Below are 15,726 nucleotides of genomic sequence, written 5' to 3' on the forward strand. Positions count from 1 at the left end.
CAGAAGCACAGATCTTAGTCTCCAACCGACTTGTTCACAGCGGCTTCTTCAGCGACTCTCGGGCCTCAGCCTTCCCCCCATTTATAGTACAGGTGGGCCAGCTGAAACCCAAAAAGCCCACAAACCGGTTACCAAGAGTTAACCATTATCCAACCCAGCTCGGGACGGTATCTAACTCACTTAAGCAGGGTTCAAGCTGCTTACAGACATAAAAAATGTGCTGACAAGGAGCATAAATGGTGAAGAATAGAATGAAAACCTTGCCAATCTCTTGCTGTTCCTTCATTGTCCAGTCACAGGCTAGGGGAAGGAGGTGACCAAGCTGTATTGCATAATTACAGTAAAGAAAATGAAGGTCACCAGCATGACTGTGTGTTTAACATGGCTGTGAAAATCTTAGGACTGGCTGAGCAATACGAATCTTTTATCAGCTCCAATACATTTTTCTTCTGTGTTTCTAGCTGTTTTTCATCAAGTTCAACTTTAAGGGAAGGTCTAGCTACAACAAGATGTATTAAAGCAGACGTATGGGCTTTTTTTCCCTGTTATACTTACCTAGGTGGATGCAGCATCGGTCCGATGCTGCATCTATTCCCCACCGGCTTTAAGTGTGAGAACTCATCGATAACATGACCACGGATCGCCGAGTTCTTACAGCTGCTCTGAGCAGAGAATGGTGGCTGTCAGTCCCCCTCCCCCCACACAGACACACTCACTGGATCGCTGGGCTGTAAAGGAGGGAGTGGCTGGCTCAGGCTCTGAGCGGATCACTGAAAGGCAGAACCAGGTGCTGCTGCAGACTCTGGGGTGGATCTAAAGTCGGGATCTTTCCCCCAGCCTGGACCGGCTGAGTGATATCAGCTGACAGGGGGCTTCAGTCTGTTGTTAGCTGAAAAACGGGTCACAAGAGTGCAGAATGAACTGCTTTCCTGTGATCCACAGGAGAAGTACAGCTAATAGAGCTTTGGCTGGACTTCTCCTTTAAAGATGAGTGGATGTTAGACCGTCAGAAGTACTATTCGTTGCTCATCTTAAATGGGCAGGTCATTGGATAGATAGCTGAAGATTGTATGCCATAGAGCGGGGGTCTCCAAACTTTCTAGACAAAGGGCCAGTTTACTTTCCTTCAGACTTCTGAGGGGCCGGACTGTAGCCTTTGGGAGTAGAATGGGTCCCAATGTCAGTGAGGAAAAACAATGCCCCATTGTTAAGGGTTAGTGAGAGGAATTGTGCCTCATCGTTGGTGTCACTGAGAGCAATTGTACCCCATCAGTGGGGTCATTGGGCCCTATTGTTGGTGTCATAGGATGAAATTGTGCCCCATCGTTGGTGTCCTTGGGAGGAATTGTGCCCCATCATTGGTCTCAGTGGGAGAAATTTTGCCCCATTGTTGGTATCAGTGGATGAAATTGTGCTCCAAGGGCTGGATAAAAGCAAGCAAAGGGCCACATCTGGCCCTCGGGCTGCAGTTTGGAGACCACTGCCATAGAGAGTCTAGAAAGCAAAAACAGATATACTGGCTGGCTAGAACACAATATCCGTGTGATATCCATGAAGATGTGAAAGGAGAGAAATCAGGAGAGAGTGGGCTGTAGCCAATAATAGAGGTGAATGATAGAAACTCCTGTAGCTTTTCAACCACATGTGTTGCAATGATGATGGTGAGTCCTCTGGATAATCTTATCAGTTCACTGGAGCATTTGAATTTTTTCCTGATACATTTTCCATAGAAACGTGCCAAAATGAGTGTCAACACGCTTTGTAACACATGTTAAAGCACATCATCACAGGTTGAATGCATGGGAGCACTCATTATAACAAGCATGTTGACATGCCATGTAAAGTAACAAATAACAATGAAAACTCTGACCAAAAGAAACCAAAAATAAGGAAACACGGATGAATGGGATTATGGCTGCTGCAGTCTTCAAAATGTGTCTAACTTCCACATTAGTGAGTCCTATAAAAGTGTATATAGACCGCACTGCCATAAAATGTAAATTAAAATTACTAAACAATTTGCCATGTGAAAATGCAAAAAATTAATAAAATAAATGAACACCGGAAAATACAAATAATGTCCAATGTATCAGTAAGTCCCATTCAAATGATAATTGTTGGAAAACCAAAAAATAGGTGCTGGTGCCATTAGTAACAGAAAAAAACAGGTGACCACTTCCAGGTGACCACTTCCAGGTGAAAACTTCCAGGTGACCCCACATGGATTTGCACTCACCACAATGGATGGACCTTCTATTACTAGATAGGTCTTACCGTGCTTTTGTTTTGGTTGGACTCACTGTGTGTCTTGTCACCAACTTGACCATTCATATGTACCAAGTATGTGATGCTTTACCATGCAATACACCACCATTCAAAAAACAGTATCGGACAAAAGGTTAATTGCGCAAAGCAGCCGACTTTATTAAATGATATAAAACCTAATAATAACACCACACTCACATGTGCCTATGGACCGGCACCAGGTACATACAACGCTTGTGGTTAAGAAGGCTGTCACCGCCCCGAGACCAGACGCTGGCTTGTGCAATGTAGGATGCAATGAAAAGTGCATTGTTTCATTGATACAAAAGCGCACTGAAATAGTGACTGGGGCATTATCACTGATTTTAATAGAAAACACATGAGGCAAAAATATATAGGTGTGAATAGGCCCTTAGTTTAAAGTAGAACTAAACTAAACTTCTGTCACTTATTTTTGCCATCTGTGTCCCATTACAGGAAATTCCTTGTCCTATACACAAAAATAAAGAGAGAGAGATTCCTGGTTGTCACCAGGGTCAGCAGACATATTGTCCTAATTGGAAAAATTCCCCTTTTATGTCCTGGTGACAACTCAAAATTTGGGATTTTCTTTCACTTTCACTCTCGTCATAGTGGTTACCAGAACAAATAGAGGTTTAATATCCCTAATGGGGATACAGACTGTTGAATATCCCTAATGGGGATACAGATTGTTGAATATCCCTAATGGGGATACAGATTGATGTCTTAGACAGCAGTAAAAACCTGACAGGTGTTCTAATTCCTCTCAAATCTATCCAAAAAGGTTTGTGTTTTAATTACACTTTAGGATGGAGTAGATGAAGGTTAGAATCTTTTTTTCCTTGATGGAGATATTTCCCTCCAACTTACTCCTCTTTCCCTCCTACTCCTCTGTTACTAGCATGCTATATGATAAGGTGTCACTGGAAGAAACCGTGAGGGGAGATTTCCCCATGGAGTATACAGACAGCATTAAAAACCTGAAATTACAATCCTTCTCCTCTATCCAAAACTAAAAACAAAAACATTTTGGCTGGGACTTCTTTTGTGTCTGAGCGTAAGAATCCAACAATGGGGGAGTCGAGAATGCCCAACCTCCATGTAACATCCTCCTAGTTAAGGTTTAGGATGTTAGGTAAACTTAGTTTGGCTCCTCTGTAGCCAGTGGAGCAGTTCTTCATTGCTCTAGCCTGCTCATGGTTTCACAAGCTGCTGATCTAAATATTTCCCCCATGCATTCAAGAAAGTTCTGGAATCACAGTGGGAGGAAAGGCAGGACAGTCTGAATATTTATGTGTGCCTAGCCAATCCCTGGGGTGGTGTGCCCTAGGGGGTTGGGAAGCCCAAAAATAGTCTAATAGTCTGAGGCCTGGAGCAGGGGTTGAGATGGTCCTGGGTCCTGTCCTGCAGGAAGAGTACCCTGCCTTGCTGGAATGCTGTTTGAGGATCATCGAGGTCTCTATTATGGCATAGCTGGTGGGCCTATTTCAAGCCTGGTCTGGGATTTTGGTCTGGATAGATCGCTGAAGAGTACTCGTTGGAATTTGGAGGGGAGTGCCCAGCTTTCCTGTGGTATTGTGAGCTTTGTTTCTCACTGAAGAGTGTCTAGTGGTTATCGTAGGGAGGCATCCGATGATCCTGTGGCTTTGCTAGTGCTTACCTGAATCCACAGCCCTAGTCACTCTGTGCAAATCTCTGTTCTCTAAAAAAAAAGGAACCAGTCACTACTCAGCTAGTGATGACACTCTTGGGAGCGCCGTCTCATCCTGCTTTGTTTCATAGTATTAGGACTGTGGGAAGAAAAGTGTCCTCTGTTAGTTCAGAATTTCTTCTTTTTTGGGGGGTTATCCCATGTTCCCCCTCACCCCATCCAATTTAATGTGCAATAAAAGCATAAAAGACATTCCCTAGACTGGTACTGCGTGAAAGAGAGAGAGAAGAAATGCTGGCCTGGTTAATCATATCCAAAGGGTAGATGAAAAATAGAAGGCCAGGACAGGAAAGTTTTGATCTGTATATATCTCCAGAATTCATTATTCTTATTATTCTTATATCTTAGTCTACCTGCTCTAGTCCTGTGTGCCTCAATGCTGTTTCTATAGGATTGGTAGAACTGTTCATGTTAAGACATTGGACCACAGCCAAGTTACAGATCAAGACTGAGTGGCTTATTTACTACCTGAAGGGAAAGTGGCTGAAGGTTTTTTTTATCTTCATGCATTCTTTTAAAGAAATCTCATGATGAAAGCAGCTTTCTCTGGGGGCAGCCAGCAGGGGGGAGGAGCCAGGAGTGCCGGCCAGGGACCCGAGAAGAGGAGGATCAGGGCTGCTTTGTGCAAAACCATTGTACAGAGCAGGTAAGTAAAACATGTTTGTTATTTAAAAAAAAAATGGAATGCTGAACCTCTACAATGACTTTAAGAAAGTATAGGAAAATCTTCACAAAATTATCATTTTATAACATCATCAGGTTAAGTGTAAGTAGGCTCTTCCACCTTCTGTACCCTCCCATATACAGTACCCCAACAAACTGTCAGCTCTTTTACCATTATACCATAATAGATTGTGCTCTATGTTGTCCATTGCATCTTCACATATGCCCTAATAGATTGTACACTTTTCCACCTTCATGTTTCCTCCCTTATTCCGCAATTGATTGTAAGACCTTCCACTTTCCAAATCTTTCCCTTATACCCTAATACACTGAAAGCTCCTTCACCCTCTACATCTCTCACTTATACCTTTAATAGATGGTAAGTTCTTCCACCTTCTTTATCCTCCCTTGATGAAAGAGACCACAAGGAGGCTCCTCAGATCATGATCCACAGAATAGATAGGTGTCGTCCTCTGTGATATTCCTTTTGTGTGGAGCATTATATATGTGATAGAAGTTCTAACCCTTCCCCGCTCTATCCAAGGCTGGATGGAGTTATACTGACGGCCTCTGATGAATGGTGTAACCCCATAAGGCTTCTTGGTTGTTGTTCCAATGTGGATTCCCTCTCTTCTGTATGTATGGGTGAGATATGTTTACTAAAATATTCTTTGTGTATAGTAGCACCATCATTCTTATTATTATTATTACGTGCCCTCGAGATGATGTCAACTTTGGGTGACCATATAGATAGTGTTTCTCCAGTATGATCTATTTCTGTTTCAGTCTTAAATCAGAACGAGAGGCAAAACTTATTTTTACATTTATTTTGGATTGCGTAAAAGGGGGTTATAACCCCTGTTGGTTTTTATTTTGTCATCTGTGTCCCTTTGGGGAGATTTATCTTCATTCCTGTCCCATAGCCAAAACAAAAAGTGAGAGGAAATTCCTGCAATTAAAGGAATCTCTTCGCCTTCACCCCAAATCATCAGAACTAGTGTCCCCATTGGAAGATTTCCTCTCCACTACTGCTCTGGTTATTTTACTTTCACTTTTAATGATTATGGTAAACAGGAATATAGGGTGGACAGGGGAAGAGGTAGCAATAAAAAGCCGGACAGGTGTTCTAATCCATCTCTACTCTGTCCAAAACAAAAAAAAAAATGTTTTGCTCTTAGTTACACTTTAAAGAAGAACTCTGGAATAGGCATAAAATCACCCATTAGTACACCCCTTACATAAAACACAAAACAGTTAATACAATTTTGACAATTCTTATAATTTAGGAGAAAAGTCTAATTGACATTTTATGGCCTCATCTCTGTAATTCAAAAGATAACAGCATCTGCTTTGCCAAGGAGGAGGAGTAACAGCCGGGATTGCATCATATCCTCTTCTCTCTTTATGTAGTAAAAGGAAACTAGCTCCCATCAACCACACAGAATTATAGTGAATGTAGGCAGGCACACTAGGCCTGTACATGTTGAATGTGTCTGAGAGTCTTAGTCTGCCCACCACTACAAGTGAGGCTGAGTTATATCACTGCTTCCTGGAGAAAGAACTACAGAAGGGATGTGCCAAGACCAGTGGCTAGGGGAATAGGAGGCATAGCAGCCACTGGTCTTACAAACAGGAAACCAAAGAGGACAGTGAACAGTGAAAAGTGAATAGTTTGATTTGAAAATTAATAGGCTATTTTAGAGCAACTAATGAGTAAACCAGAAGATGGATGACATATTCAGTGAAGGTAGGAAATCAGCAACAAAGACATGTAAAGAAGTATTTGGCCAGAGTTCTGCTTTACGTCTTGGCAATGGCACGTTCTTAATTTCTGTGACGGTATCCATCCACTTATTGCTGGTTGTCCTCTTCCTTTTTTCACTTCAACTTTTCCATACCACTCAAGCACAACAATCTTGGAGTGAGTTGGCTCCTCTCAGCCTAGTCATCTGGGCTTCTAGTGAAAGGTTGGGCTTGATTTATTGAATAATCCATTTTTTTATTGTCCTTGCTGTCAATGATATTCATAGAATTCTTCACCTACTCAAAGTTCAAAGGCATTAATACTTTTCCTGTCTAGCGTCTGCATTGTCCAGCTTTGACATTCACAGAGTATGGCAGAAAATACGATAGTCTGGACACTTCTGATGTTTGCACTTATGGACACATCATTACTTTAAAAATATTTGTTCTGTCTTTCATCCTTGCTCTTTTAAGGCCCAATCTCTGTTGTATTTCTTGACCGCTGAATCCTTTGTTGTTAATAATTGATCCAAGGAGCAATAGCTGTATACTTGTGGGTGGATGCAACATAGTGCAGTGACAGTAAACATACTGAGTCCAATTGCAATTAACAAATCTGGTATTGAGCGAACAGCCGAAAGATACAAACAGCCCAGTGGTGGGGGCACCCAGCTGGGAACACTCAGTTCTGTGCAAACTTGTAGATTGAAACAGGTTCTAGTGCACCGACAATGTCTGTCTCCAAGGGTGGAATGTGGCATGGCCAGTCTAAGCCCATTGGGAAGGATTCCAAAGAAGGATGGTATGTCCTTAGCCTGTCCCTACTCATCCAGAACCTTCCCTACCGCTGTTCCCTATCCCTGTCAGACAGTTGCACTGTCCCTGTCCTACCCACTCACAAGAATGCATGCCAAATTCTGAGAGCCAGCACTTAAAAGTACTCTGCTGACCCAAGATGGCTGCCAGGGTCACCTGTATGCAGTGTAGCCAACTGGAACGCTGCCTCAGGGGACCAAGGAAGCCATAGAGAAACCAAGTTTCTCTTGACTTCCTCCCCAGCTGCAGTATTGCTCCAGCTGAATGCCACCTACAGTGGAGAACTGGGACTGCACCTACCTAAATACCATTTTGATGTTTTTACCATTGACTTTGAAGTTAGCTGTCTTTCCATGTAATTAGTGATGAGCTAAGGTTCAGGCCAAATCCTGCTCAGTCCAAACCTGTGGGAGGCTGTCCGTGATAGCAGACTGCCAACCCAGTCAGCTGCAGCCAGGGTATTCTCCGCCTCGCAACCACACCTAACAAAGAGGCAGGGATGCTGGCTGATGTCATTATCCAAATATGGCCACATGGCCAAATTTGAACAATGACTTCAACTAAATATGACCAAGTGACCATATTAGGTCAGTGATGTCACCAGCATCCCTGCCCCTTTGTTACATGTGACTGTAGGATGGGGAATTTCCTAGGCACAGCTGATTGGGCCAGGAGCCTGCTATCATATCAAGATTGCTGATGTTTTTCCATCAATTTTGAAATCCCCATCTTCTTCCTCCATCCCTGTTTTTTTCATTCTTTGTTCATGGCTGTGGCTTTTTTCTGATCTTGAACCAGTCTGGTTTTCCATTTTCTGTCATGGCTGTGGCTTTTGATCCGTGTGGAGGTTCCTCATAAGAACAATGAGATGTTCAGATACATCCATTTTCTTGTGGACAGTCCTAAATTTCACACACTCAAAACAGTTGAAGGCTTTGCTGTAATCAGTGAAGCACATGTTGACTTCCTCCTTGTGCTCCATAGCTTTCTAGTTATCCAGCATGCATCTGTGATGCTATCTGTTTCCTCTGACTTGTTCAAAATCCGGCTAGTACATCTGATCATTCTTTTTCAATATAAGGTTCTAATCTACATTGAATAATTAACACAGTCATGCTAGCATGTGATAGCAGTTTGAAATCAACTTGCACAGTCTTTTAGTTCTCCTTTCTTTTATTATTGGAAAATAAACTGGCCTCCTCCAATATGTGGGCCACCGAGTGGTTTCCAGACCTGTTGGCATAAGTTCATGACCATTTTTTCAGTGGCTTGTAGTAATTGTAATGCAATACTATCAATTCCTGTGGCCTTCCTTTTTTATCAGTGATCTCAATGTCTTCCATCACTGAAGGCTCTTCTGTGTAGCCTGTGTTGGGAAAAGTTTCTTGATTATTGATGTCTTTGCTATAAAGGTCCTCTGTGTAATCCTTCCATTTTTGCTTGATCTCAGTTCCATCAGTGGTGATTTCTCCATGGACATCTTGGAGTATACGTAGGCTGGAATTTACTTTTGATTTCATGGATCTTCTGGAAAGGGATCTTTGTTTCTTCAGATTTATTTCCATCTTCAATCCCCACAAATGTTGACGTAATATTGATCTTTATCCTTCCTGGCAGCTCTTTGGAATGTACATTTCATTTCTTCTGTTATACAAGATTTTCATCTTTTTCGTCTTTTGGCTTCTCTTAACTTCTGAGCAAATTTCACTGTATCCCCTGTCATCCGCTTCAATTTATTGGTCTTTTTTACTTTGTCCAAGTTTTTCTCTCATTAATTTTTGGTAATTTCTTGAAACGTGATCTATAATTCAGTTATGTGCAAATATGAACAAAATATGTAGTCATGGACTTTGTATGTACCATAAAAACAACTCTTTTTTTTATTATGTACCATTAAAAATCTATTACAAAACATTAAAAATTACTCTCAACATAGGGGTTCACAACATGCAAAGATTCCGATTACAATCCACATGTGGACTCGACGAGTTTCAAGAATCCTTGTTCAACAGCGCATGTGACAGAATCAGTACACTGGAACCCACTCTTAATCTTTAATATAGTAATATCAATCAGTAGGGTAGAGAGGAATTCAAAGCATGCGCATGTTGCCCATGGAGGTGCAAATGAGTAGACCAAGGTGAAGCCACTGCCTCTCGGGTGGGAAATTCAGGTACATTCAGTAAACAGCCAATGGTCTTGTATACATCATCTTAAAATAGAAGGACCAACTTCCCAATGGGGAACCATCCAGACTCAATGTAAGTAAATCACTAAAAAGAAAGCATGGTAGTTAAGGTAGTCAAGGCACATATATTCCAAAGAGGGGGCTCTTGATAGAAACAAATTCAATTCACATCAGTCTGGCTGGACTGATGTGAACATAAGAATCTGGTGCAGCTCTGTATAGTAAACCAATCGGCTTCTAGGTTTTATTGTCAAAGCTTAATTGAACAAGCCGAAGTTAGAAGCTGGTTACTATGCACAGCTTCCCAGATTCTGTGTGCACCAATTTTAGTAAATCACCTTCACAGTTTTGCTTTTCTCCAAGTTGGTGTGAAGGTTGCCCCTTTAACAGTTCATGATCTCCTCCACAATCCAAACCACGTGTTTATTTTTAAAATTGAGCTCTTTCATCATTGGCACAGAGAATATAGTCTGTTTGATTTGACCAAGGCTTTTTTTTCAGGGAACGCAGTTCCGGCACCTCCAGCACTGAATGTATGTAATGGTAAGGGATGGTGGGGTGTGTTACAGGGTCCATTAATGCTGGCTGCTGGGGATATGCTGTTGTGGAGGGGGGTCTATGGTGCTAAGGAGGTCTACTGATGCTGGCGGGGGATCTATTGTTGCTGGGGTGTTAGCTGTTGATGAGATGGATCTACTGTTGAGAGAGGGGTCTATTATTGCTGATTGCTGGAGGGTAGATCCATTCTTGCTGGGGGGGGTTCTATTGTTGCTGGATGAGGTCTATTGTTGCTGGCTACAGGGGATCTATTTTTTCCATTAAATTACTTAGCGCCACAAAATAATACTTGGTTCTGTATTCTCTAAAAGGGCTGTGCAGGGAGGGGGTGGAACCAGAAACAGTGGTCAGAGGTGGGTAGGGGGCAGAAACAAGGGCTAACTTGGACAGGGAGAGTTCCTGCACCTGTTGTCTGAAAAAAAAAGCCCTGGATTTGAACAAGTCCATCTGGTGATGTCCTGGTATATAGATATTGCTTTGTTAAAGAATGTAATAGTAATGACTGGGTCATTGTAGTCACAGAAACTCATCTTTCTCCTGCTTCCTTTCTGTTTCCAAGGCCATGTTGTCCAACAGTATTTCATTCCTTCTCATTTCCTACCTTGACATTCCAGTCACCAGCCACTAGCAGTATATCCAGCTTGCAGATCTTGTCAATCTCAGCCGGGGTTTGATGATAAACACGTTTGACTTTTCCTTCATCTTTGTAAACGGTCCAGTTATATCTTCACTACGTCTAATTTACCTTGATTCATACTCTGTATGTTCCACGTTCTCATAATAAGTCTTTTACAGTCTTGGATTTTTTTTTTCTGACATGGCAACATTAGTGGTTAGATGACTGTTGAAGATTACATTCATTCTATTGGTTGTATCCACATGATTTTCTTGGTACTGAAGGGGTTTATCTTTGCCTTCTGTGCACTTTGAGTTGATGTGTTTGCTGTTGTCACTTCTGTGATCATCCACTATTGACATTTCCTATGTTTCTGCTGCCCGATATAGGTGGTAGGTTATAAACTATATGTAGGATTCAAAACTAGGACAGACCTCAATCACTAATCTCAAAATATCCACAAATACAAATAAAATTAATAAAACAAATAAAATTCACAGTCGCAGGATATTACTTCCCCCTTAGGAAGCTATAATATAAAGAAGAACCCAGCGTTCATATTGGTATTGAATCAAAAAGTTCTTAATCACAGTATGTAGAAAGTCCTTCCATTCTTCCAAAGTTCTCACCGTAAATATTTTAAATGTCCTATTCATGTGTGACAAAAACAGTGTGCTCCTCTTCCTGCTTTCATAGAGTATTAACTCCTCATGCAAAAAAATATAAATCGCATATAGTGCATTATCTTTTAAATGCAATGAATCAAATATATATTACACTCTTCTAAAAGCGCTATAATAGTGCCAAAACCATGTGCCATCACTCTCAATCCATCACTCCTACTCTTACCCTCCAATCAAAAATGCTCGCTTTATTAAAGGGGGGATGAATCTTGTAAATGACTCCTTTTTCACTCTTCTTCTTTCATGATAAATTGCTCTCCAAAAAATATTAAGTCTCATATAGTGTAGTATTTTCAATACAGTGAACAATGATAGTGCCAATGTGTGCACACTTTATCAAACTTTGTGACCACCAATCAGTGCACAATTCTCCTTAGGTGACCCACTATAGTTTGTATCTCCAGGTTGCATAGCTTTTGACTTCCCTGATTCATGCAATCATACTTGCGTCGACAAGGCACCTTACCGTAAGTAGGCCATCATTCTTACCTGTGCTCTACTGTGATAGCGGACACATGGAGAGATCAATCACATGGTGCTGGTTGGAGATACTCATAAGTGGGGCCTGACCAGTGTACCTGAGAATTGACTAAACATGCATGGACACTTAAAGCACCACAAACCAAAACCACTATTTCATTCATTTTTAATAATCAAAGCAAACTCCCCCGTCCATCCATGTGTCCATGCTTTATTTTGATGAGAAATCACTTTGAAAAACACCTCCCAAGAATTTCTGGCCGTGGCTATCTAAAGTAAGGGCAGATGATTCATGTAGCATTTAGTTCCAGGAATCCATCTGCCCTTAGCTCAGGCATACAGGCAGAAGGCTGTGCTTAGCTGAGAAAGACGCTCCTGAAGACTCCTGGGATGTATGAAATTCATTTGCCTAGGCATGGAAACCAGAAAGTAACTGAAGAAATGTAAAAAGAAAAAAAGTTTAAAACAAGTTAATATGATATACTTTCCTATTGATTTACTAATGCTGGCAGCATAAGGATTATAACTAGTTAATGTTGACTGAGAGAGTGAAGTTATGCTTTAAACTTTGTCTATATTGTAGAAATTGACTGCAATGGCACCACATATGTCAAAAGTTACACACTTGTTCAGGCAGAAGGGGGCACCGTTTGTCCGCAAGGCATTTTCCAGTAGTAATATTAGGCTACATTCACATTGGCAGTTTACCTGTGTAGCCAGCCATTGCCTACAGTGATTAGTGCTGCACACATTTTGTGTGTGCGTCCAGCGGCGATCACTGCAGGTAATCACTGGCTGTCTGTACAGCCGCGAATGGCTGTAGCCGCTGGCAACCTGTCATTATCATGAATGGGCCTGGCAGGCACACCAACCCGCTGAGAGCCGCAGCAGGAATCAGAAGTTTCCTGCCGCTACAATTCACACCGGCCTAAAACGCCAATGTGAATGCAGCCTTACAGCAATAGAAATTCATACTGTAGGTTGCAGGTCATCCTAGGAGAAGGTTATAGCTCGTTCACACTGCAACCTCCAAATGTCTGTAGAGATTTCTGGGTGTCAGTGGGAGACTCTTCCAGGATGCTGACAGAGGAGACACCCTGTAAGGGGTAACCTACTGTTTCCCTCCTTAATAGATACCTCTTCCTAATGCTGATCTTATTTTCTCCCTACCCAGTGGGGGCTCATTCATCTTCTCCCAGTATTCCTTCTGGGTTTGCTCTCTCCCACCATTTCAATGGCCAGGCCACTATGACGTCACTCCCGCATACACACGGAAGTCACTCCATAAAAGCACAGAGATGGTGTTGTACATGTAGTCCGAGCTGCGCATGCACTGCTCAGATTGCATTACCACTGACAGGCCGGGAGAGGCATTTATGACAGAAGAGACCACTGGGGTAAAAAAGCTGCCTGTCAATTTTATTTTTTAATTTTTGACCTCAATGCCACTTTAATAACCTCATTATCTGACTGGAAATGTAACATTAAATATCACTTTTGAGCCTTCACATCTTTTGGCCCAGCCATCTCTTCTTCACAGCCTACCCAAATATTTTGAGTTTTCACACCTGAATAAAACATAATAGCTGAATGTACATAGAGAATATATGAAGAATCACACCCGTGGTGTTAATTTTTTGATAATTTGGTATAAGAACTGTTGGAATACAATGTTCATGTATTTTGTGCAACAGCTACATCAGTATTCAGTAGAGATATATTCTTCAACCAGCAGATGGCAGTGTTTATAAGTTGGTAGCTGCATCTATGGTATACTCTATGTCTTTCTCTGAATACAGTTTCCTGTTTCCTTGTTGCAGTGAAGCAGCAGAAAAGTACATGTGGCCTGTGCACTGTCTGTTCTGTAGGACCATACTGTATACAGAATTCTAACAAGACCAATAATCCACCAATCATTTTCCATTGTTACTAGACTTTGCTTTTTGCAACTCCTCATGAAATGTATGCAATGGTTTGACTTTATTTGAACTCTTATTTCTTCCCAGGGGGCGGTGGAAAACGGAAGGGGAAGAGTAAGAAGTGGAAGGAAATTCTGAGGTTTCCACACATCAGCCAGTGTGAGGAACTCCGGAGAAGTATAGGTGAGTGCCCACTGTGGGGTCTCCAGTGAATGTTGGTAACTTATGTTCACATTAGCCTACACCAGGGTTGTCAAACTGGTGGCCCTCCAGCTGTTGCCAAACTACAAGTCCCATCATACCTCTACCTTTGGAAGTCATGCTTGTAACTGTCAATCTTGCAATGCCTCATGGGACTTGTAGTTTGGCAACAGCTGGAGGGCCGCCAGTTTGACACCCGTGACCTACACTGTAAAATGCTTTGTTTTATTCTTTCAACTTTATGTGAAGTGTCACATTGGTAGTGGTGTGTTGCACTGCTGTGTGGTTACTTGCGATGCCATCTAAGGCGACATGCTGCATTTTTCCACACTGCAATGCATTGCACATCACACCAGTGTTGTGTGCATGGGGCACATAGAAAACAATTGTTGGTGACCTGCGTTTATCCAGTGCAGAAAAATGCAGGTCACCAAACAGTGTGAACAATCCTCAAAACATCAGAAAAGCCCTGAGGCCCCCCGGGTGCAAAAAATAATAGCCTTCTCCCTGTTCAATGTAATTTTCTGTTGGTGAAATTTGTGTAGTTGCATTAATTTGCAGTGGTGCCGCTGTAAACGGACATTCTCTCACTGCATATGAAAACTGTAAACAGACAATACGGAATCTGCTGACCCCCATTTGAAAATGCTGCTTGCCTGGCTTGTGATGTTCAGTCAGTGGTATCAATGCTTCACTGAACTGGAATCCGTATGCAGGCCAGCACTTTGCTCTGATTTTGTTAAGCAGCATGCTTGTTCCAGTAATTAGTAATGAGGGTCTGTGCACCATTATTATATACACCATTCAGCAACCAACAATAGATTCTTTTTTAGGGTGATGAAACCTCTCCACTGTGTATAAATCTGTATAATCATTTTAAATATATAGAGTAAGCACAGCACATGAGAAAAATGCTTTACATTAGAGTTGTATTAGGTGTATATATACAATTATTCAATAGGTACCTATATACTGTATATGCATGGATTTTTGTTGGCGTGATTCAGCAGTGGAGTGTATACCTACAGTATTATTATTATTATTATTATTATACAGGGTTTATATAGCTCCAAAAAGTTTGCTCAGCGCTGTACATTATAGTGGGGGACAGTACACGAGACAATACAGTAACAAAACAATACACAAGGGGTTCGAGGGCCCTGCTCTTTCGAGCTTACAATCTAGGAGGGAGGGGATAGTGGTACAGGAGGAAGTGGCTGTGAGGGTTGGAGTGGTAGGAGGAGTAGAGGAGATTGGCTGTTAGGTGAGGGTGGGGTAGGCTTCCCTGAAGAGATGGGTTTTCAGGGTGCGCCTAAAGGTGAGGAGGGTAGGTGACAGTCTGATGGATTGGGGGTAGTGAGATCCAGAGGATGGGGGAAGTCCTGGAGAAGTCCTGCAGTCGGGCGTGGGAGGAGGAGACCAGGGAGCTAGAAAGTAGGAGGTTTTGTGAGGAGCGAAGAGTACGGGTTGGGTGGTATTTGGGTATCAGGTCAGTAAGGTAGTTTGGGGCAATGTTATGAATGGCTTTGTACATCAATGTTAGTAGTTTGAATTTAATGCGTTGGGCAATCGGAAGCCAATGGAGGGAATGACAGAGGGGGGTGGCAGAAGCGGAGCGGTTGGTAAGGTGGATGAGTCTGGCCGCTGAGTTCAGGATAGACTGAAGCGGGGATAGTCTGTGATGAGGTAGGCCGGTGAGAAGGGAGTTGCAGTAGTCCAGACGTGAGATGATAAGGGAGTGAATGAGTTGGTTAGTAGTGTCTGAGGTTAGGAACGGACGTATTTTGGAGATGTTGCGGAGGTGGAGTCTGCATGAGTTTGCCAATGATTGGACATGGGGCTGGAAGGACAGATTTGAATTC

The 15,726-nt window shown here is 42.2% G+C and overlaps 1 protein-coding gene across 1 annotated transcript in view; it reads left to right on the top strand.

Annotated features, from left to right (window-relative positions):
* The window catches only part of GRK5 (G protein-coupled receptor kinase 5), a 46,191-nt gene that overhangs the window by 15,725 nt on the left and 14,740 nt on the right, over positions 1-15,726 (top strand). Inside the window, exon 2 of the mRNA XM_089683356.1 lies at positions 13,751-13,846. Within this exon, the coding sequence (XP_089539482.1) occupies positions 13,751-13,846 (96 nt within the window). The remainder of the gene's footprint in view (positions 1-13,750; positions 13,847-15,726) is intronic.

The sequence above is a fragment of the Staurois parvus genome, unplaced genomic scaffold (genome assembly GCF_062004578.1).
Source record: "Staurois parvus isolate SC_StPar_1 unplaced genomic scaffold, SC_StPar_1.0 ptg000307l, whole genome shotgun sequence".
In the NCBI taxonomy this organism is placed as follows: Eukaryota; Metazoa; Chordata; class Amphibia; order Anura; family Ranidae; genus Staurois; species Staurois parvus.